General features: G+C 37.5%; 1 protein-coding gene across 1 annotated transcript in view; it reads left to right on the top strand.

Moving 5' to 3' along the window:
* Nucleotides 1-2,490: 2,490 nt before the first annotated feature.
* Spta1 (spectrin alpha, erythrocytic 1) overlaps nucleotides 2,491-22,741 on the top strand; it is a 69,820-nt gene continuing 49,569 nt past the window's right edge. Inside the window, exons 1-15 of the mRNA XM_041643436.1 lie at nucleotides 2,491-2,514; nucleotides 3,617-3,853; nucleotides 5,323-5,448; nucleotides 7,810-7,950; nucleotides 8,662-8,808; nucleotides 9,190-9,323; nucleotides 10,161-10,305; nucleotides 13,404-13,558; nucleotides 14,401-14,536; nucleotides 14,648-14,749; nucleotides 15,864-16,001; nucleotides 17,039-17,149; nucleotides 18,834-18,911; nucleotides 19,484-19,639; nucleotides 21,939-22,143. Of these exons, the coding sequence (XP_041499370.1) occupies nucleotides 2,491-2,514; nucleotides 3,617-3,853; nucleotides 5,323-5,448; nucleotides 7,810-7,950; nucleotides 8,662-8,808; nucleotides 9,190-9,323; nucleotides 10,161-10,305; nucleotides 13,404-13,558; nucleotides 14,401-14,536; nucleotides 14,648-14,749; nucleotides 15,864-16,001; nucleotides 17,039-17,149; nucleotides 18,834-18,911; nucleotides 19,484-19,639; nucleotides 21,939-22,143 (2,035 nt within the window). The remainder of the gene's footprint in view (nucleotides 2,515-3,616; nucleotides 3,854-5,322; nucleotides 5,449-7,809; nucleotides 7,951-8,661; nucleotides 8,809-9,189; nucleotides 9,324-10,160; nucleotides 10,306-13,403; nucleotides 13,559-14,400; nucleotides 14,537-14,647; nucleotides 14,750-15,863; nucleotides 16,002-17,038; nucleotides 17,150-18,833; nucleotides 18,912-19,483; nucleotides 19,640-21,938; nucleotides 22,144-22,741) is intronic.

The raw sequence follows: 22,741 nt of genomic DNA, 5'->3' as shown, positions 1-22,741 counted from the left end.
AAATTAATATACCCTTATGTATCTCACTTACTGAATACAGTTTTTGACCATATATTCTTTCTGTGGGATCTGCCAAGCATTACCTTTTTAAAAAGATTTTTATAAATTTTGAGATTATAGTTACAACTTTTCTTCTCCTCCCTTTTCTCACTCCAAATGCTCCCATATACCCCTGATTGCTTATTTTTAAATTAATGGCTTCTTTTACCATTAACTTTTGCTACATGCATATATGTATATACATATTCATACCTAAATATAATCTTGCTCATTTTGTATAATATTACCCTGTGTGTTTTCTGGGAAGACTATTTTTCCCACTCTCAACATTCCTTAGTTGTCTGTAATTCTTTGTTAGGGTGAGGCTTTGTGAGTTTCCCATCCACTTTGGCGTGACTATTGGTACCATCCTTGTCCATATCATGTATAGGCAGTCATATTGGTATGACTTTATGGTTTTGTCAAATATATTTTAATTCATTTCTTTCTCTTGTTTCCTTTGGATTTTGTTTATTGTTTTCTTGACTGTACAGAGGCTTTTCAACTTGATTACCACTTGTCTTTTGTGGTTCCTGCAGTTTTTTTTTTTTTTTTCAGACTCAAGAAGTCATTACTTAGAAGTTTCATGAAGCCCCTTCATATTTTCTTCTAGGGATTTTATTTAGTTTTAATATATTCAAATAAAAGTTGATAGGAAATACAAAGGCAGCAATTGAGAAAATATGTTGTATCACAATGCTCAGGAACCACTACCTAGAGTTGAAATGAGAAAGAAAATATTTTATTTTTATTCAAGAGATTTGTTGAATATCTATCATATATATTGATATGATTAATTCATATTAACTTTATAGGATTCTGGAATGGATGTGTGGAAGCATAATAGGAGACTGAAATATAAAGTTACATCTTGTAGTTATGGTTGAGGTCACTTAATAAGCCAAGACCACACCAATATGAATATCATGGCATTCTGCTCCTCCTTGATTTTAGACAGCCTTCTCATAGTTCATCAACATTTATTGTTCTGGTCTCTACATTCTGTGTCCATCTTGCCATAAGAATAAAAAGTTTAATAACTTATAGTGGCACACACATGTACCATGTATCATGGCCTAATTGGCTGGACTGGGTGTCATTAAAAAAACAGTTCTTCAACAGAGAGTGCTATGAAAATTAAATATCAACACAAAAACATTAAAAAAGTGGATGCATATTTCTATATATGTCTAGAAATTTATCCAATTCTTTTAGGCTTTCCAGCCTAATGGGCTATTGCTTTTTAAAATGTCTCCTCTTACTATTTTGAATTTTTTTGATGTCTACTTTTTATAAATAAAATTTTTATAAATAAAAAATTGGATGCATCCTAAATTACACTAAAATTCAGTTCATTATATGAAAGACTTAAGTGTAATATAAAACTGTTAGAAGAAAACCTAGAGAAAGCTTTATGACACAGGTTTTGACAATGATTTCAAAGATAAAGAAGCAATAACATGAACAACAAGAGCAAATGGGATAAAGGTGGAGCTGGCTAGCACATTTGTGCTTTGTCATGGAGTAATAAACATTGTATGATCATATTTTGTTTTCTTATTTTTCTTTAGTAAAGTAACCAAAAGGAACTATACATAGAAAGGAAGTTCTACCACCTTAAATATATGTAAAATAATTTGGTTTCTGACTCATTGGCATGTTTAAATGTGCTATAAATAGTTTATATATATTTCCCAACAATAATTATTATTTAATTAACTTTAAAATGTTGTTTAATTAACTTTAAAATAAACACACTCATAGATCTTACTATCCTGTACTTTCTATTTGAATGATTAAAGGTTCATTTACATCTAATTTTTTTAAGAATCTAATCTGTGAGATCATAAATAAAATTTCTCAATTTTCAGAAAGACCCTAGAGCAAAATTCGAAATAAATTATTTAGTAAAAGGTAGTTAAATACTTGAAGCTGGGTCTTGACAAAGTTGTTTTGTGTACTTCCTAGAAAGATCAGAACAAGAAATCCATGTCTTTGAACTCCCTCAGCTCTCCTCTGTGGAAACCAAGAAGAAGCAACCTGGAATTCCTTCCTGATTTACAAATTCTCCTACCTTAAAAGATCACTGAATAAAACACAGTCCAACACAGCCCCTTGCCTTTCTTTGGTCACTCTTGCATCTGTACTTTTGCATCTGAAAACTTTGTTTTCTTTTCTTTTGTAAATTCCTGTTGAGGTCATGAGAGCCACAGCTCCCCAAAACTGCTGAGTCACCTTGTCTGTGGAAGTCAGCCACAGCCTCAACAGAAACTGTCCCCTGGAGATAATGCTGATTGTCTGTGCTTGGCGGGATTCTAAAACTTTTTTTCTCTTGCTCTTTGCCACATTTATGTTTCCAACATTTGTATGTGCGGTGGACTAGACGTTCAAAGAACAATTTTTCTCTCTTCACTACATTTCATATAGCAGAATTTTAGACTTTGGGGAGAGATGGAGCACCCTCCAAAGGAAGCCGTAAGTACAAATGAATTCTCATCCATGATGCAATTAGGAAAGTCATTTCCTCTGAACTTTCTATTCCATCTTTACCAGGGTCATTAAAAATAACATTTTTTGACTCTACATGAGGAGAAAAGTTTGATTTTAATTATTTTGTGAATGTTTCACTTTTAAAAATGACCTAGACCTTTACACTTAATAATAATAAAAACTCAACAATTACTTGCTAAAGTCAGATATATCATATACAAAACAACTAGGTAATTTGAAACCAAATGATACCTTTAATAGTTTGTGTCTCTGTGGAATGACTATAATTACTGGCCATGGAAAACTATTTATGAAAAATAAAAAAACATTAAAATATAAACTCTGCCCTATGAAAATTTTCCTGGATATTGTTAAACACAAACTTCATTTCTTTAAATTAAAACATAATTTTGTCTTGATAATAATATAACATTTTATATTCCAAAAACCAATTACTGAAACAGTAATTATTTACAGTTGTGACAAGTGAGAAGACTGGTGGAATTTAGATTTTCTTTTGCTTTTAAAATTTCCTTAGTAAATCAAATAAGAAGAGTATATAATACATAATCTATACTTTTGAATATGAAGAAAAATATTCTTGGTTGTGTGTGTGATTCATTAAATTAATTACAAACTATCCCTGACTATTCCTTAAATTTACAGTATGGTTAGCACTTACTAATTATTTATGTTGTTTAGTCTTACAACGGAACAAAATATTTCTTTTTTTCTATCTGAAATTCTGTGATGTTGCTCCATCAGTCCAAATTTGTTCTTTATATAGGATATTTCGGATGATTAAGAGCTATTAATTTAAGCAATAGCTATTTTTAGTTAAAAATTATAGGTTATATTACAGCCCCTCCAACAGTATAAATTAACAGACTTAAGAATGTGTAAACAGATTCAATGTGGGTCAATGTCTTGGAATATATAAGAAGAATAGGATTATAAATATGATAAGTAGCAGCAGAAGCATTATTATTTTTCTTCTTATAATCTTTATTTGACATAATTACCACACATATGTATCTTGGAATACACAACAATATTTGAAAACATGAAGAGACTTTCTAACTTCTAGGCTGTGGAAAGCAGTGGACCAAAGGTTTTGGAAACAGCAGAAGAAATCCAGCAGAGAAGACAGGAGGTGTTAGACCAGTACCACAGGTTCAAGCAGCGTGTTGCTGAGAGGGGTCAGAAGCTTGAAGAGTCCTATCACTATCAAGTTTTCAGGAGAGATGCAGATGACCTGGAGAAATGGATCTTGGAGAAGCTTGACATTGCAAAGGATAAGAGCTATGAACCCACGAACATACAGGTGACTTAGTACCAGGAATGTTCCCCCAAACTGACCCTACATTCTCTAGAGAAAGAAATGAGCTTTTCTTTAGGTTAATGTTGAGGGGTGGGTGTTAGCATTCATAATTCAGGGTCCCAAGGCTGGTCTCAGGAGGGGCAGTGGCAGAAGGCCTGAATCTGCCTGCCTGGGAAACAGACAGCTATGCCATGCAGAGAGAGCTTGGGTATAGAGTTTATTTAATGGGTAAAAGTATTATGGAGTTGGGGTGGGGGTTGGAGAAGAGGCTGGAGATACTCTTGCCTCCTCCATGGGTCTGGTAATTGGGAGTGGGTAGGGCTTGGTACCTAGGTGGCAGGACAGGACAGAAGATTGCAATGGATAAGCGCAACCCAATTCTATGTACAGAACATAGCCAAAGTGGTGGGATAGGAAGTTTACAAATTCAGTTAGGAAAAGGATTTGTATATGTTGGACATATGAGACAGAAGAAAGAAAATAGACACCAAAGAAATGACTGCATATCAGCTGTTGAAAATACAGAATCATACTGCATCACATTGAAGTCTCAAAACTCAGAACTCACATTCTTATAATTAAGCATGTAGATGTCATAGAAAGCTTAGACCACTTACGAGAGACAAAAGTTCTACTTCTACATGATGGCCACTTCTACTTCTTAACTTTTAGAACCCTACCTACAAATAATACTCAGACACGTCAGCATTTTTCGAGAGCTTGCTACACAAAATAGTGGCAGAAAGCACAAGAAACTTGACATACCCTGTGCTTTCAGTATTGTGACATTAATGATGAATCAATTGACTTTCTTTTAAGAGAGTGAAAATTCACTAGTGCTTCGAAAGCAGCTGCTGTCTGTTCTCCTCAGCAGTGGGGACTTTTCTTACTTCCCTCAAAATAGACCTTTATGGCTGTTGTTATGTTCAAACTAAAGGGTGTAGAACAAGTTTGGTGGAAAGTTCCACATTGGTCTGTTGACATACTGCAAAGCAAGATCATAATTGGTGATTAATATTAAAAAGGGAATAATGCAGCAACATCCGGGTTATCTATATGTGCAGCATTAATTAATATAAGACAAGAGCAAAGCTCACTGTGAGCTGTTAATGGATAATTTCATTATCGTGGCGGCACTTTTTAAAAGCGAATTCAGTGACGCCATGTATTACATGGTTTTATTCACATAGGAGTCTATGGAGCCTTGAGTAGAATATTGTTTTATTGATAATTTTACAAAAGAAAAGACCATCTGTGTGGCCTCTGGTTGAGGGGTTGTGTTCAGCTGTTCTACCTTGAGTGCATACTTGTTTGTTTCAGAATGTGGTTGTTTCTACTATGGCCGAGGGAAATTGCTGAGTACAGGACTGGATGTGAGAAGTCTGCTTAAAACAGAGAGGAGGAACAAAAAAGTATTTGGTGTTCCCATGAGATTGCATTCCGTTACTCAGATCTCTGATTTCTAAACGCAGGGGAAGTATCAGAAGCACGAATCCTTTGTAGCGGAGCTGCAAGCCAAATCAAGGGTGCTTCCTGAACTGGAAGAAATCAGGGAAACCCGATTTGCAGAAGACCATTTTGCCCATGAAGACACCAAGGTAAAGGAGTTGTAGGGTCTCAAAGACAAGTCTCCACTTGCCACGTATGTCATCAGGGTTTCAGGGGATTATACTAGGTAAACTTTGATGTAGCTGCCTTAGAAAAAGGGCACAAAGCACTTGTGTTTTTATTGAAATGGAGGCCGGAGAAATAACATATTACTCTTGTGTATCATAGGTGGAGAAAGAACTATGGTATAGAAATATGATTTGGCAGTTATTATACTTGTCTTTGGGTCAAGATCAAGCCCACTTTAGCCTATCCCACATTGAAGGCGTAAGTCACAAAACAATTCCAAATCAGTTTAGAATTATGATTAATAAAAAGGTTATTTATTTAAGGGGAAAATGTACAGATCACTGCCCTAGACAACAGTACTCTGCGTGAGCAAGAACAGCCGGAAACGGAAGCCGGAAGCAAGAGAGCAAGTGCACAGCTACCACTGCTTTTTAAAGCAAAAGACACCACGCCCTAGTGGGCCGGTATATTGGCTGAAGGAGCAGAATGTGCTCCCTCCCACAGTACCACATTTCTCAGATAAAATGACTTTCAAAAAGACTCTCATAATTATTAATTCTGACTTCCAAGTGATGTTTTCCCATTTGAATCTTTGAATTCTTCTTCTTTGCCAGTGAAGGTTTGCTTTTTGTCCACACATCATGCCCCATTTCTGACAGTAAACTTTTTTATACTTTCCTTTCTATTTACAAAACAAAACAAAAATCCTTAAAACCTAACAACTTCAGAAAATTTCTTGGATGTCAAAACGTGAACATCATAGTCACTTAAATAATTACTTACCACTGTGTGCCTTTTCTTAAGGTCGTAGCTACTTTCTGAGTAATTCATATTTTTTTGTTTTGTGTGCATAAAATTTTATCTTATGCATTTTTAAATTACATCACCAATATGCATTGCATAACTTTCAATTGAGGCTAGTCTTTTTATATACATTATAAATATTCTAGCCCATGCTAGTGTTAGCAAAATAGAAAAATGATTTTAACTAGAAAAATAATCTGATTAGAAAGTATTAACAAGAAAATCTCAGGTCTTGTCGTTTTACTTAAAATAGAACTTTTCCATTACAATGTTCTTGCTAAATGCTTAAATTATTTAAAATATTTAAAACTGGATATGATGTATATGCCTATTACCCCAGAGAGAAGAGGTGAAGGCAGAAGTGTGGTAAGTTCAAGCCTAGTCTGGGCTACATAGTGAGATTCTGTTTTCTAAAAACCTATAATGCAAAACAAAATCAAAATGCCTGAGGTGTTTAAAACAACTGTCCATTATCAACACTGAGGTGATACTGGACACTACAGTAGGGCTCAGAGAAAAGTGGTTTATAGCAAAAAATTTTTTGTTTGTTTTTGTTTATTTGTTTGAGACAGGGTTTCTCTGTGAAGCTTTGGAGCCTATACTGGAACTAGCTCTTGTAGACCAGGCTGGCTTTGAACTCACAGAGATCTACCTGCCTCTGCCTCCTGAGTTCTGGAATTAAAGGTGTGTGCCACCACTGTAGGGCTGAAAGTACAAGATTTTTGAAGGGTGGTACAATGCTAACCAGTTTCCCATGATTGGTCGAACATGATGTTCTGGTCTAATCTGGCATTTGAATTCTTCTACGTGTTGTCAAAACTATATAGTCTCCAAATAATCTTTCTGTTTTAATGAAAGAGTTTGCCAGTTACTCAGCAGAATTGTAGCTTTTAAACTTTCTGAAAAGAGTTCAAATGTTTCTCCTATGATGTTATTATGGCTACTTGCTGTACATAGAACAGTCTCTACTTTTTGTCTATACACCAGGAATCTTTCTGTCCTCAAGACTCAGTCAAAATGAGTACTCTTCTGTTCACCCTTCCCCTCTTTGTCAAGACATTTTAATAAAATTTCCTCCCATGGAAGATTATACATGGTTTAGCTTAGTAATTATGTGTGTGTGTGTGTGTGTGTGTGTGTGTGTGTGTGTGTGGTGTGTGTATTCTCTTGTTAGATATTTGTTGAAAATTTAGTATATGAATGAATAGGAGGGGCTATTATCAATCCAGTCATTTTTCTACAAAAGTGCTTTATTCTTCACCTATTCCATATTTCTGCACTTCATTGATTATTTTTAAATCATATTTTATTTATCACTGTATGTGGGCATACGTGTGTGTGTGTGTGTGTGTGTGTGTGTGTGTGTGTGGTGTGTGTGTTTATGGTATGTAGCATGGCGTGCTTGCAGAGAAATCAGAGGGTTCTCTCATTCCACCATGGTTTTCAGGACTCAAACTCTGGCTGCAGGTTTGCAAGGCAAATGCTTTTCCCCACTGAGTTATTTGCCAGTCCAGCTACTCTGCCTCTCTCCCTTAAAGGCCCATCTGAAGCAACTTCACCACCTGTGGGATCTGCTCTGGGAGCTGACGCAAGAGAAGAGCAATGTTCTGCTTCAGGCATTGAAATTCTACCAATACTCGCAAGACTGTGAAGATATCTTGGAGTGGATCAAAGAAAAGGTAATGGCACACATACTCTTGGGTGTTCTGATGGCTGTGTCCAAGCACTCCATAGTAACTCTTTACAGTGCCCTAGGTAGTCTTGAATAGTTGAAGAATCTGTTTCTGAACTTCATTCTTTGGGGGAAAAGTAAATTTTGGCAAAGATTTGGGAGGAATTCTGAAGATCAATGCTGTAACCTAAATCTATGGGTGTGTTTATGGCAAAGACAAGACCTAACATTGTGCTTTCAGTATGCTCTAAACTCATTACCCTTCTCTCCCCATGCTGCAGAACTGCCCCACTTCAAAGACACTCTGGTTCTTGGCTCAATTAATTTCCACTCTTGCTTCTCAGTACCTACAACTATTTCAAGCATAGTCCACATTTGGGGCTAAAGTCTGATATACACAATAGCTCAGTGCTGGGCTTTTGGCAGATGCTTGATTCAAAAGGAGGCAGAGTAGGAAGAATTGTCCACTTGTCTTCTAACACATAGGAAGAACTTTCAGAGACTCTCCCAACAATCTCACCAAGGGATTATTCCAGAAGGCACTAATCCCCAGATCAAGTTGTCATCCCCAGACTTACTCCTGCTTCTGGCTTTTTTCAGAAAGGGTCTCCATATGAGTTATCCTGAAAAATCAACAGGGTCTTGGGACTTTGGATCTTCAAAAATAACTCTGGATTATTTTTACTGGTGAATCTTTGTATGTTTTTCATACTTACAGGAAGCTATTGTGACATTAGTGGAGCTGGGCGATGACTGGGAAAGAACTGAAGTCCTGCATAAGAAGTTCGAAGAGTTCCAGGAAGAACTGACAGCTCGGAAGGGAAAAGTGGACAAAGTGAACCAGTATGCTAATGAGTGTGCTCAGGTGAGGTGGAAACAAAAGAGGCATTCCAAGAAAAAAGATTGTGGTCTGAAAGAACTCATGCTCACTCATGGTGGGTTATGAGAGGAATGTGACATTGTAAGAAAATAGAGGGATGCACCTGCATGCACTAACACGCCATGAGCAGCTTTTTCTCTCCTCTGATTACATTCTCCCCTTTCTGATCCATGAAAACGGTAGTGTGTGTGTGTGTGTGTGTGTGTGTGCATGTGTGTGTGTTCACACACGCACGCCATGACGATGGTCCGTCATTGCTTATGAAGCCATGCTTCTTTATATGACAGTGTGACAGGGTGTGATGTCTAACTTCGGTGTTAAAGTAATTTTTTGGTATGATATCATCTCTGTGGTTTCTTTTCTTAGGAGAAACATCCTAAGTTACCTGAGATCGAGGCAAAACAGGATGAGGTCAATGCTGCCTGGGATCGTCTCTGGAACCTGGCTCTCAAGAGACGAGAAAATCTGTCAAAGGCTGCAGACCTCCAAAGATTCAAAAGGTAGGATGTTGGAGGTATAGCCCAGTGGGAAAGGCATGTGCACCAGAGGCCCTAGCTGGGATCCCCATTGCCATCTTAAGTAAGGTAGTAGAGGCAAACAGACTATAGTCCTAGTCATTTCTCAAGTGGAAACTACTGAATAAGTACTTCAAAAAGTATGACCTTGGGCCCTGTTGATGGCCATGCATCAGATTTATTTGTATTAGCCTCTGTCTACTCCTGTCAGCAATTACTTATGAACATCTCAAAGGCCAAAGATCTTCCTTTCATTGCCTTTGAGGTAGCAAATGACTTAAGAACATAAAGATCAACTTGATATCCAATATTTAGACTTTGGTATTTAAACAATAAAAAATATAGCACTGCTGTATTGGTACTCAGAAGCTGAAAGGGTACGTAAGAATTAGATGAGTTGGAGAGGAAGAATGAGTGGTATTTGTGAACAGCTTCTCATGGGAAGTGTCTCTGACAGCTAATAGCCATGAACCCCTAGAGTAGAACATGCCATTGAAAAAAAATATCTGAGCCAGGCGTTGGTGGCGCACACTTTTAATCCCAGCACTCGGGAGGCAGAGGCAGGCGGATCTCTGTGAGTTCGAGGCCAGCCTGGTCTAAAAGGGAGTTCCAGGACAGGCTCCAAAGCTACAGAGAAACCCTGTCTCGAAAAACCAAAAAAAAAAAAAAAATGACAAGCAAGTACTTTTTAAATCAATTCATGCTCGCCTCTTGAAAAATAGAGCAGTAGCTACTTTAGAAAAGTATGTTGGTCTTGTGGGTCTGTTTGCCCTGTCATTCCTGCCATCTTGGATTCTTGATGCTCATGACACTGTCTGGTAGGGATGTCACCGAAGCCATCCAGTGGATGGAAGAGAAAGAGCCTCTACTCACCTCTGAGGACTATGGCAAAGATCTTGTTAGTTCTGAGGCACTATTTCACAGTCACAAGGGTCTTGAGAGGAATCTCGCTGTCATGGATGACAAGGTAAGCCTTTGATGGAGAAATGGCTGGCTTTTGGCTTATAAAAGGTACGGGCTGATCCTCCTGCCTAGCACAATACTCAAGAAGACACAGTAATGTCACATTTTCAATAAAAGATGGATTCTTCTGTGGCATTACAGTCTGTCTCCTTATTCTAATTCATGTTTGTTCAGTGGTCCCGCAAGTCCTTATTTTTTATTCATACTACTTTTATTTAAACATACACATCTGTTTCATATGCTTTCATATTTTGTCATATATTTTGGAACTAAATAAAATGCCTCCAAGAATAATTTATTATCCTCTCCTCAGTAAAATACCTTGGGACTAGAGTTATCCCACTTAACACATTTTCTTCTGTAGCAGTTGGCTCCTAGATTGGCCGTTCATACTGTAAATCAGGGAAGAATTTTCTTTTTTCACAACAAACTGAGAGATTTTAAAATCTAAATCTATCTTCTTACTCCCTTCTTTTTTTAAAAAAAAAAAGTTTTTAATAATTTTACATACCAACCACAGTTTCCCTCTCTCCCCTCCTTCCACCCTCTTACCTTCCCTACTCACCACTCATTAACTCCTCATAAAGGATAAGATCTCCCATGGGTAGTCAACAAAGTCTGGCATATCAAGTTGAGGCAAGACTAAGCCCCTCCCTGCTTCCTCAAGACTGATATAGGCATCCCACCATAGGGAATGGGCTCCAAAAAGCCAGATCATGCACAATGGAAAGATCCTGGTCCCGCTCTCATCAACTGGACTCTCAGAGCTTAGTCCAGTGCTTGGTTGTGGATCTCTGTATCTGCTTCTGTCAGTTACTGAAAGAAGGTTCTATAATGACATTTAGGGTGGTTATCACCTGATTATAGAAGGTCACTTAAGGCACCCTCTTCACTATTGCTAGGAGTCTTAGCTGGAGTTATCCTTGTGGTTAACTAGCACCAGGTTTCTTCCTAACCCCATAATAGCTCCCTCGATCAAGATATCTCTTTTATTATTCCCCTTCTCTTTCGGTTCCCCACTCTCCCATCTCTTCTTTCATGCTCTCATTCCCAGTCCCCTCTTCTGTACCCTCCTGCCCCCAGTTTACCTAGGAGATCTCATCTCTTTCCCCCTTCCCAGGGCGATCCATGTGTCCTTCTTAGGTGCCTCCTTGTTATCTAGGTTCTCTGAAGCATTGGAGTGAATCCTTTGCTTTACATCTGGTATCCATTTATGAGTGAATATATACCATGGTTGTCTTTCTGGGTCTGTGCTACCTCACTTAAGATGATTTTTTTTTCTAATTCTATCCATTTACCAGTAAATTTCATGATATCATATTGTTTTTTTTTTTACAGCTGGGTAAATACTCCATTGTGTAAATGTACCACGTTGTTTTTATCTTTTCTTCTTTTAAGGGTCATCTGGGTTGTTTCCAGGTTCTTTTTATTATGAATATTGCTACTACGAACATAGTTGAGCAAGTTTCCTTGTGGTATGATTGAGCATCCTTTGGGTACATTCCCAAGTTCACTCCCTTCTAAAATCTGAAAAGCTCTCATTTCTATGTCTAGAGAAACAGACCCAGACACACTAGAACTCAGAGCAAGCCTACATTCCTGGACAGTTTCCATCCTTTGTTTCTTCCACTCTTACTGATATTCCTGCCACTGTGGCCACAGTATCCAGCAGAAACTATTTTAGGGTAGACACACTTACTTTGGCTCACAATTCTGGAGATTTCAGTCTATCAATCCTCCGACTCATGTGTTTTGGAAGAACTTCATAGCCGGGCGGTGGTGGTGCACGCCTTTAATCCCAGCACTTGGGAGGCAGAGGCAGGCAGATCTCTGTGAGTTCGAGACCAGCCTGGTCTACAAGAGCTAGTTCCAGGACAGGCTCCAAAACCACAGAGAAACCCTGTCTCGAAAAACCAAAAAAAAAAAAAAAAGAACTTCATAGTGATGGGAAATCAGTGGAGGACAGTTGTTCACTTCATGACTGATTAAGAAGTAGAGAGGAGAATACAGGAAAAGAATAGAGCTAAATAGAATTCCCAAGAACATGCCTTCTTTGAACTGCTTTCTCAAACTAGACCCAACCTCCTACCTTTTATCAGCCTACAACACACACACACACACACTACACACACACACAGACACACAGTACCAGATTATAAATCCATCGAGAGATTGATTCACTGACGAGTTAGAGCTCTAGTTGTCTCTAGAATCTCTTTGTTCTCACAGACACCAGAGAAGTGCTTTATTAGGTTAGGCATTTGTTAGCTGATCATGTTGGTAATCAAAATTTACCATAATACTCTATTTTACAACTTCAGTTTCAACTAGGGCAGACACCCATAGGCTTTTAAAAAAGAGGCAGAGTACAAAAAGATCAAACCTGCTTGCTCTGAATAAAGCCTGTCCCTGGGACAATTTCCACTGTCCCATTTCCATTGTTCTTCATTTCTTGTTTTGTTGTTGGTCTATTTTCCCCTATAGGATTTAATGTGTAATGGTAACCAGATCTCAAACTCTCAACAATATCTAGTTACGTTTGAGAATAACTAAAGAAATAACGATGGCATGTGAAAAGTTACCATTGTCTGCATTTTACTATAGTATCCCTGGCCTAAAACTCTAAAGGAGTTCTGTGGTTTTCTTAAGGTTTGGGGCAATCGGGTCCTTTCTGACTTTATAGATTTATAACATCTACAGAGGTGTCATAGAGAGATGGTGAGGGATAACCATTGTTCCAAATTTTGCTTCAGACATGAGCAGAATGACTGAATGAGTAAAACAGTACTTCTCTTTTGTCACTCATATAACATAGAAATAAGAATAATTTCTCCAAAAAAAGAAAAGAATGTTTCATATGATATTATTAAATGAACAACATAATATGAAAAAAATGCTTGTAGAGTGTGAAACATAGTATGGATAATAAGGATTTAAAAATTGTCATTAGCATAGAATATATTTGTATTATATATTGTTAATATGAATATACATATTAATTATCACTATTCATGTGATTGTTTTTATTACCTTCTCTCCAATAAAGCTTTGCCAGGAGTCACAGTGCTTGAACTTTAAAAAGGTTCCTTTCTTATTCCACAGGTGAAGGAACTGTGTGCCAAAGCAGACAAGCTGATGATTTCCCATCCTGCAGATGCAGCTCAGATCCAGCAGATGAAAGAGGAGCTGGTCTCCAACTGGGAACGCATCCGTGCCTTGGCCACTAACAGATATGCAAAGCTGAAGGCTTCTTATGGGTCAGAAATTGCGCATCTTCTTCTACTTCTTCCAGGGAGTTCCAAAGCAGAAGAGGGTTGAAAGGACTCTCAGTTAATCTGCCTGCTCTGTAGAGGCAAAGGAAATTTTAATTTGGCAAAGGAAGCCCTTTTGCAAACTGGTATAATATTCAGTATCAAACATCCCCTCAATTACACCCTTTATCTTTCCTGTCTGGGTAGTTGTAAGATTTTATAAAGTAGCCTATAAAACTGGAAAGATCTTGACTCCAGCAAAAGTTGGAAATAAAGTTTCAAGCTAAAGAGTCAAAATGACCCCAGAACTGTATCCTGACTACCAGCTAAAAGTTTTAAAAATCTGTGATAAGAAGGCTTAAATTTAACATTTAATTATCAGAGATAGTAATCCAACCATCAGGAGATAGAATATAGTATTCAAGTTATCATTATGATTTATAACCAAATGATGAATATTTAACTTTTTGAATAGATAATGATCTTACAAGTTTTCTTGATTAGTAGAGTAAATATTAGCTAAGATACTTTTGAGAAAAACCAACTCTATTTCCACTGATACTTGCATTATATGTATCCATTTTCTGACTGCATCATGAGATTTTACTCTTAGGTAGGTGTGACCTTAAGGTGACAGAATTGTAACCCACACAAGGATACACCTACTTTAGGATCTACAACCCTGTGTAGAAATGCTTCATAACCTACTCCACAGAAGGGAAAGGAAACACATAATATTAGAACAAGGTGAAACTTATATGCCATTGGTTATGCCATCCATAATTTTTGATCACAGTCCTTTCAAAGCAGGCATCTACTTCCTGTTTTTTATCCTATTTTTCTCACAGATACCATCGGTTCCTATCTGACTATGATGAGCTCTCAGGCTGGATGAAGGAAAAGACTGCTCTGATCAATGCTGATGAGCTGCCCACAGATGTAGCCAGCGGTGAAGCCCTACTAGCCAGACACCAACAGCATAAGGTAAGGATCTAAAACTTCCCTAGTAGGAGAAAGGATAGTGAGATTTTGTTCAACATTGAGAAATCCTGGCAGTTCTTGCTGCATTTGGGACATTCTGTTTTGTGACCACAGCATGAGATTGACTCCTATGATGACCGATTTCAATCCGCTGATGTAACTGGTCAAGATCTGCTGGATGGCAATCACGAAGCTTCTGAAGAAATTCGTGAGAAGGTAAACTGCTTACATGCAGTGTGTGAAGTTTCAATAATATGTTCTACCTTCATCTACCTTATGCGTATATGATAATCTCTCTTTGGAAAGGGGAAAGGAGACACTTAAGCCTGTTAATGGTGTGTCTGGAGTCCACCTAGTCCTTATCACATTGACTATGCTGAGTCACATGAAATCCCCGAGCAATTGCTCTGCTTTGGGCATGACTTCATCAATTCTCCTACTTACACCTAATTTGAAACCTTTATACCATTTTACGTCATTGCTTTATTTTATCACATCTTTACACTCAATTTTAGATGGTAAATTCAGTGACGCATGTTCTTTGATAATCGTTGGGTGTCCTATTATGCCTAGACCAGTGATACCATTTTTGCTCTCCTCTATACAACCTCAAATTAAGTTGATATTTCAACACTGATGAGGATCATCAAATGTCCACCTATTTTAGCCACTCCATTTTTCTTCAAAGTGCAAAGTATAACCTAAGTGTTCATGTCCTGACAATATAATTTTCTTATGGTCTAATGTAATTTTTTTATTTTATGATTCTTTTTATATTTTTAAAACAATCATATTTTACATACCAATCCCAGTTACTACTCCCTCCTGTCATTCCTGCTCCTCCCATCTTTTCTCCACCCCATCCCACATCTACTCCTCAGAGGGTGAGGTCTCCGGTGGAAAGTCAACAAAGTCTGTCACATCTCTTGAGGCAAGAGCAAGCCCACACCCCCCATATCTAGGTGGAGAAATGTATCCCTCCATAGGGAATGCTATTCTTCATCTCTGATGCTGCTCATTAACTCTGCAAATTTCTTAGTATAGCAGTCCTTATACTTCCTGTACTTTCATTCCCTAGCTCTCCCTATCTGAATTAATACCTTCTTTTTGTTTTAACCATATAAAGCACGATACATCTCTTTTATGGTATTTATCCTATTTTTCCTATACTGCACTTATCTGCTTGAATCTTGGGGCCTTAGAAAAGTAGCTTACTTCTTACTCACTTTTGCAATTTTCTAATGGCATTGCATTTATTGACTGCTCAGTAAACGGAGGATAAAATGTATTAGTTAATTTTTTCTGATACAACGTCCCTACCTTTTTTAAGATGACAAGACTAGCCAATGACTGGGCCGCCCTGCTGGAACTGTGGGACAAGTGTCAGCATCAGTACCGCCAGTCCCTGGATTTCCACCTCTTCTACCGAGACAGTGAACAAGTGGATAGTTGGATGAGCAGACAGGAGGTAACAGAAGGCACCGGATCTGTCTTCAGATATCACTTCTTCCATTCTTTATCTACCTCTTTGACTACTATTAGCACCCTCAAAGTCATTTCTTTAGTACAAAGTTTTCTTAGGAACTGGAGGATGATCCATGGCAAAAAGTGAGCAAGCTGTCTAAGATTGCTGCTCCAATCCTATTTCATGTGCAAAGGTGTATAAAATATTTTAGTACAAGCTGGGTATAGTGGGCACACATGTGAAGGCGTAAGTCACAAACAATTCCACACCAGTTTGGAATTATGATTAATAAAATGGTTATTTATTTAAAGGGAAAAAACTTACAGATCACCCTCCCAGAAAATAGCCCTCTGTGCGATCAGGAAAGGAGTCTAGTAGCTGGAAGCGAGAGAGAGAGAGAGAGAGAGAGAGAGAGAGAGAGAGAGAACAGCTACCGCTGATTTTTAAAGCAAATGAGACCACGCCCAAGTGGGCTGGTATCTTAAAGGCTATTGGTTGAAGGAGCAAAAGGAGCTCCCACAGCACACATGCAGTCCCACCCCTCAGGATGCTGAGTATGCAGGAGAATCAGATGTTTAAAAACTACTGACGCTATCTCAAAAGCTGCATTTAAGTATGTGGCACAGAGATTTTGACTTTTATAATTAAAGAAAAATAAAACAATTATCAAATTGGTACTGGCTCAGAAAGAAAAAATTTATAATAAGTCAGACAGTGTTGATGAACAACTTCTTAAAGGAAGAAATTAGTCATCTTGAGGTAGTTTTGAGAACTCTGAATAATATTTAGTTAGTTGAGAGAATTTCATGTGAATAGACTTAGAGATAAAGGTGAGTAAGTTGAGTGCAAGTATTAAAGATGATGAGTCTAAGTTCAGTGTATTTGAAGTTAATTTCAGCATAATAGTCTTATCTGTGCTAATTCTCACCTTGCTCTCCAGTTCCCTAGACTCCTTTCTTTGTCCTTGTCTCTAAGAAGTTCCGAAAAGAAAGGGTCTTGCCAATGAGGAAATCTGAGAAGTGTCTTTCTGTCTTCTACAGGCCTTCCTGGAAAACGAGGACCTGGGGAACTCAGTGGGCAGTGTAGAAGCCCTTCTTGAGAAGCATGATGACTTCGAAGAAGCATTTGTTGCCCAGGAAGAAAAGATTATAGTAAGTAATGGTTCTGGTTGGACATTTGTTTTCTCTTTACATGTACTGTTTCTATGCATGCTTCTAAACAGAATCACTGTTGTGACTACAGGACCTAACATCAGGGCCATTCCTTGTAAATGGCCACCCCTTTTTTGTTTATTGATAATATCTGCTTACATGTCTTCAAACACTATGTAAAAGTGAAAACCAAATCAAGATCTATCTTTTGGGTCTGGCTTACCTCACTCAGGATAGTGTTTTCTATTTCCATCCATTTGCATGCAAAATTCAAGAAGTCCTTGTTTTTTACTGCTGAGTAGTACTTTAATATGTATATATTCCATAGTTTCTTCATCCATTCTTCCATTGAAGGGCATCTAGGTTGTTTCCAGGTTCTGGCTATTACAAACAACGCTGCTATGAACATAGTTGAGCATATACTTTTGTTGTATGATAGGGCATCTCTTGGGTATATTCCCAAGAGTGGTATTGCTGGGTCCAGGGGTAGGTTGATCCCGAATATCCTGAGAAACCACCAGAAAAATATGGGGAGAATATCAGAAGAAATAATAATAATACCCATTTTATCATTAAATTTCTTGATCTACAAAGTATATTTAGAAAGGGGTTTCAAAATGATAGAATATCATTTCTTCTAATGGAGTACATACTTTGTATTATGTATTTTGACATATAAATAAAAACAGTAGGTCTAGTTTTAATATAGACTCTACATTTAAATGTTTAAAATGTGTTTTTTCTTTTCAATAATATTTTAATGTACTTTCCTCTTGGAAAGTTTATGTGTTTGATCATATTCATTTTTTCCCCAAAAAATAATTTGTTATAATATATTTTAATTTTAATTTTTATCTAATACTATTATAAATTTTCTGTGGAACTTATTATATAAATTTATCAATATAGGAGAAGGAATTCAAGAGCATGATAAAATACACTGTATTTTTAATTGTCTCTTAGGGTAGTATATATATAGATGGACACACACACAATATATATATAAATATGTATATATATATATATATATATACCCTCAACACTGGCACATAAAACAATAGTTGAATTATAAGTCTTCTAAGTCTCCTCTATTAATATCACACATAAAGTGACACTTTATTAATTCATGTACTTGGTATAGGTACTCACTGGTAAAAAGTTGCATATAGGGTAATTCATTTTCTTGTTTTATCACATGTTATATAGTTTCCTATCCCAATTAATAAATCCATTCTAAGATTTAGCAGTTTGAGGGACGGATGAATGAATATGGATAAAATTTCATTTCAGCACTTCTTGTCTCCTTATCCCAGTGTAACTATAAACAGAGATGTAGCTACAGAAGAATATAATAAATTACAGGATGGGATAGACAGAAGAGCTGGTAAGAAAATGATATTGGCTCTATCCTTGGGAGTACCTTCTTTTGTGTTTACTTACAGTGATGTCTGAATTCATGTACTGTAACATAGACTGGTAAAATTATAGTGCAGAAAAAATTATCATCAAGCCTAAGTATACATTTGGAAGTACAGGTGTATTAGAATTCACCACTAAGATCCAGGCCTTCTGACTGTAAGCTTGTTGGACTTACTCATTGGTATTCTTTATCTTAAAGGGATACTCAAACTGGGGCCACTCATTTAGGTGTTGCTGAGGAAAAGTCAATGTATTCTTTTTCCAGACCTTGGATGAGACTGCAACCAAGCTTATCGACAATGACCACTATGACTCTGAGAACATTGCTACTATTCGTGATGGGGTATGCCCAAGGCCCAGAGCCTTTGTCGTCTGTCCTTCTCTGATGCTGCGATGAAACGGTGACAAAAAGCAACTTAGGGGAGGAAAGGGTTTATTTGGTTTTCAAGTTACAATACACTGGAAAGGGAAGCCAAGGTAGGAACCTGGAGGCAGGAACAGAAGCAGAGATCATTGGAGAATGCTTCTTACTCACTTACTCTTTATGGCTTGCTCAGCCCGCTTACTTACAACACTGAAGATCACTTGACCAAGGGTGGCCCTGCCCACAATAGGTACATGAATTATCAATCAAGAAAATGTCTTTACAATTATGCCCACAGGGTCAGTCTTATAGAGGTAATTCCTAAAGTTTGAACTTCCCAGATGACTCTAATAACTCTAGTTTGTACAAATTGACCAAAACTAGCAATATTTTGCTTGGGCACTGGGATCCAGAAAAGCTTTGGGGGAAAGGTAGTCAGGGTGGGCAATGATCTCACGTTTCTATGTATGCTTTTGTTGACTGTGAGCTTGTTCACAGATTAAAGGGTGTGTGTGTGTGTGTGTGTGTGTGTGTGTGTGTGTGTGTTTCAGCTGTTGGCCAGGAGAGACGCTCTGCGTGAAAGGGCTGCCACTCGACGAAAATTGCTGGTAGATTCCTTGCTTCTCCAACAACTGTACCAAGACTCGGATGACCTAAAGACCTGGATCAATAAGAAGAAAAAGTTGGCTGATGATGAAGATTACAAGGTAGGGAGATTTGTTCAACCTTGTTTATACATATTGACAGTTTGTTTCATAGACTGTAGGTTAGAGCCAAAGGCAACTGACTTTTCATTTACAATGACAAACAGAGCTTGAAAAAAAGTGATGGCTCCCTGGAAATGTACACTTATGGTGTGGGAGGTCCTTCTGTCTATATGTTGGGTTTTTTTTTTTTTGGTTAATGGATAAAGAACCTGTTTGGGTCCTATAGAGGAACTATAGGGGAACAGAGCTAGGTAGAGGAAAACTAAACAGAATTCTGGGAGAAAGAAGGGTGATCAGAGAGACACACCATGTAGCCCCGCTGGAAACAGATGCTGGAACTTTAGCCGATAAACCACAGCCACATGGCCATACGCAGATTAATAGAAATGAGTAGAATTAATATGTAAGAGTTAGCCAATACAAAGCTAGAGCTAATGGGCTAAGCAGTGATTTAATTAATACAGTTTCTGTGTGATTATTTTGGGGGTCTGGGTGGCCAGGAAATGAACAAGCGACCAAACAGCCTTTTTCAACACACTTAGGTAAAATCCAAAGGTCAGGATTCTGGTTTATCTCATACCATATTTCTTTCTCTTTTCTCAACTGGACCTCCTTCTAGTGTCCTTAACAGGATGAGGGACAGGGATGCTCCTTACTTCGATGCTCATAGTTCCTCTAGTATACCTTCTGCTTCTCTCCACACCTCTCTCATTTGTAATAATTTAAGATAAAGTCAACTCAGAAGTAACTTAAGCATTTGGTTAATGTAGACTTATGACCTCAGCTCTGTGACTAGAAGGAACGAACCCTTTATTGCACGAATGAAGAAGATAGCTTCTGAACTGGAATGTGTCCAAAGATAGCTAGTTATTTAGAGCATGTTACCACAAAGATTGAAAGCATTTGGACTCTCAAGTGCAACCTAGGCTGGAAATTTTGACCTGTAGTCTTAGTTTCTGTGACTGTGAAATTTGCTTTGGGCTGCTGATTTCTCTTCCTTAGGGTTGTGCCATGTATGCTTTCACTCACATATGTAATTAAATAACTTTATTGAATTTGTTCTTCAACAATTCATAGATGGATAAAATGCATTTTCCTTATTTTAGTATTATAACTTCCACCCTCCCTTATCTTTCTCCCACCACTATTAGTCCACCTCTTTCCCCTACAAACTCCTTTTCTACATTTGTAAAATTTTTTGTTGTTTTGTGTTTGTGAGTTTGGTTTGAGGTTTATGTTCCTTAGATGTGTGTGTGTGTGTGTGTGTGTGTGTGAACATGTATGTGCACATGCACACACATGCAGACATGTGCCACTGAGTTTATTAACCTGGATCATCTGTGTGAACATGGATTTGGAACTATGTATTCATTGGAGACTAGTGAACGCTTCACTAGATGAACTACTGAAGACAATAAATAATCTTCCCCTAGGACCCATCAGTATCCAATAGTTAAGCAGTGAAGGGTAAGGCCCCATATGTTCCTGCTGATCTGTGACTGATTGTTGATTGGCTCTGTTTAATGCAGCCCCATTCCAATCAGCCACACTTTCTGACAGATCATGGCTGCATTGGTTGTGTCATGCCCAGCATTTCACAGCCCCTCTCCCTATCCTTCAGTTCATAGATTCTTTCTACTTTCTCTTTTGAGATGGTCCCTGAGCCTTATAGGCAGTTTAGGGCTAAGCTCTCAAAATTTCTTTGTTATCCACATCTTCAATAACTATCTATATCTACATTTACCATCATTTATTGTACAGATATGCTTCTCTGATTAAGGCTGGGAGTAACATTTGTCTCCAGGTATAAACATAAGTATATATAGATATATGCATGCTTAATGTATATTTATATCAAGACAGTTTGACACCATAGCAATTTACAAGAATACTAAATATACACCTAGGGACTGAGACTCCCTCTGCCATGAGCTTTTGATTAGCTTTACAGCACCAAATGAGAGTTCCTTTTGGGAGAACAATCTTCAGGTCTAAACAGAGAGTAGTTGTTTACCCCTACGGCAGTCCTCCCTCTAGTTCACTATTAGGAACATTTATCTTGCAGGTTAGTGTTATTTGTAGTGGGATTCATAGCTGAGTAAGACCGTCAGTGCCTTCTCTCTATTAGCCTGATTGGTACCTTCTGGTGCAGTGAAAGATGGTGAACATGGAGATAATCTTCCAGTTCAGTTCCACCTTGATTTTTATAGCATCTCATCATCTAGTTCTGGTTTTCCTAAAACTGTCTGTCCCTCCTTCCTCGAGCAATGATATCCTTGATTTTCTTGTCTTTTCTCAGGATGTGCAGAACTTGAAGAGCCGGGTTCAGAAGCAATTGGACTTTGAAGAGGAACTGGCAGCTAATAGGATTATGCTCAACAACCTGGAGAAAACTGGCCAGGAGATGATTGAGAATGGTCACTACGCCTCTGAAGCTGTGGCTGCTCGCATGAATGAGGTTGCCAACCTCTGGAAGGAGTTGTTGGAGGCAACAGCACAGAAAGGTTAGAAACAAAGGTTTGGATAAAAGATAATTAAATTCTTAAATTATAAAATCTACTAATTCTGTCCTTACCTTGTTTGGTGAACTGTCTGAAATGGGACCCTAGCCATTTGCTTCCCTGTGTCATGTGATCATCAACATTTAAAATCTAGTCTAAATATATCACATTATATATTTAATTTTTAATGCTTCCTTTGTTTAAATTGGAGTTTTGTTGTCATTGAAACTTCTCTTTTTGTTCAATTTTCTCCTAGATTTTTTTTCTTACATAAATGTTGAAATATTGAAAGCCACAAATTCAGTATTGGCTTTGTATCTAACCCTAGTATACTAGAGTTACTTTTAACATATTTTGATTATATAAACTAGATTATAAATGGGTCATAATATAAAATGTTAAAATGGACATTAAGAGTTTAGAAATGAAAAGATTATTTGTATCACACTCAATGGTTCTATGTATTTTGTTCTTATAGAGTTTGATAAAATGCTTCTTTTTTGCCTATGAAAACTGATCAGACCCTATTATAAGTTTTTAAATACATATCTCTCACCTATTTTTATCTTGCCTCTTACATTTGGAAATTAAGCTTTTGTCT

This window comes from Microtus oregoni, unplaced genomic scaffold (assembly GCF_018167655.1).
Source record: "Microtus oregoni isolate MIOR12 unplaced genomic scaffold, Mior012 000086F_ref0000336, whole genome shotgun sequence".
Lineage (NCBI taxonomy): Eukaryota > Metazoa > Chordata > Mammalia > Rodentia > Cricetidae > Microtus > Microtus oregoni.
Note: the sequence above shows the minus strand (reverse complement) of the source record. Positions and strands in the feature narration are given on the sequence as shown.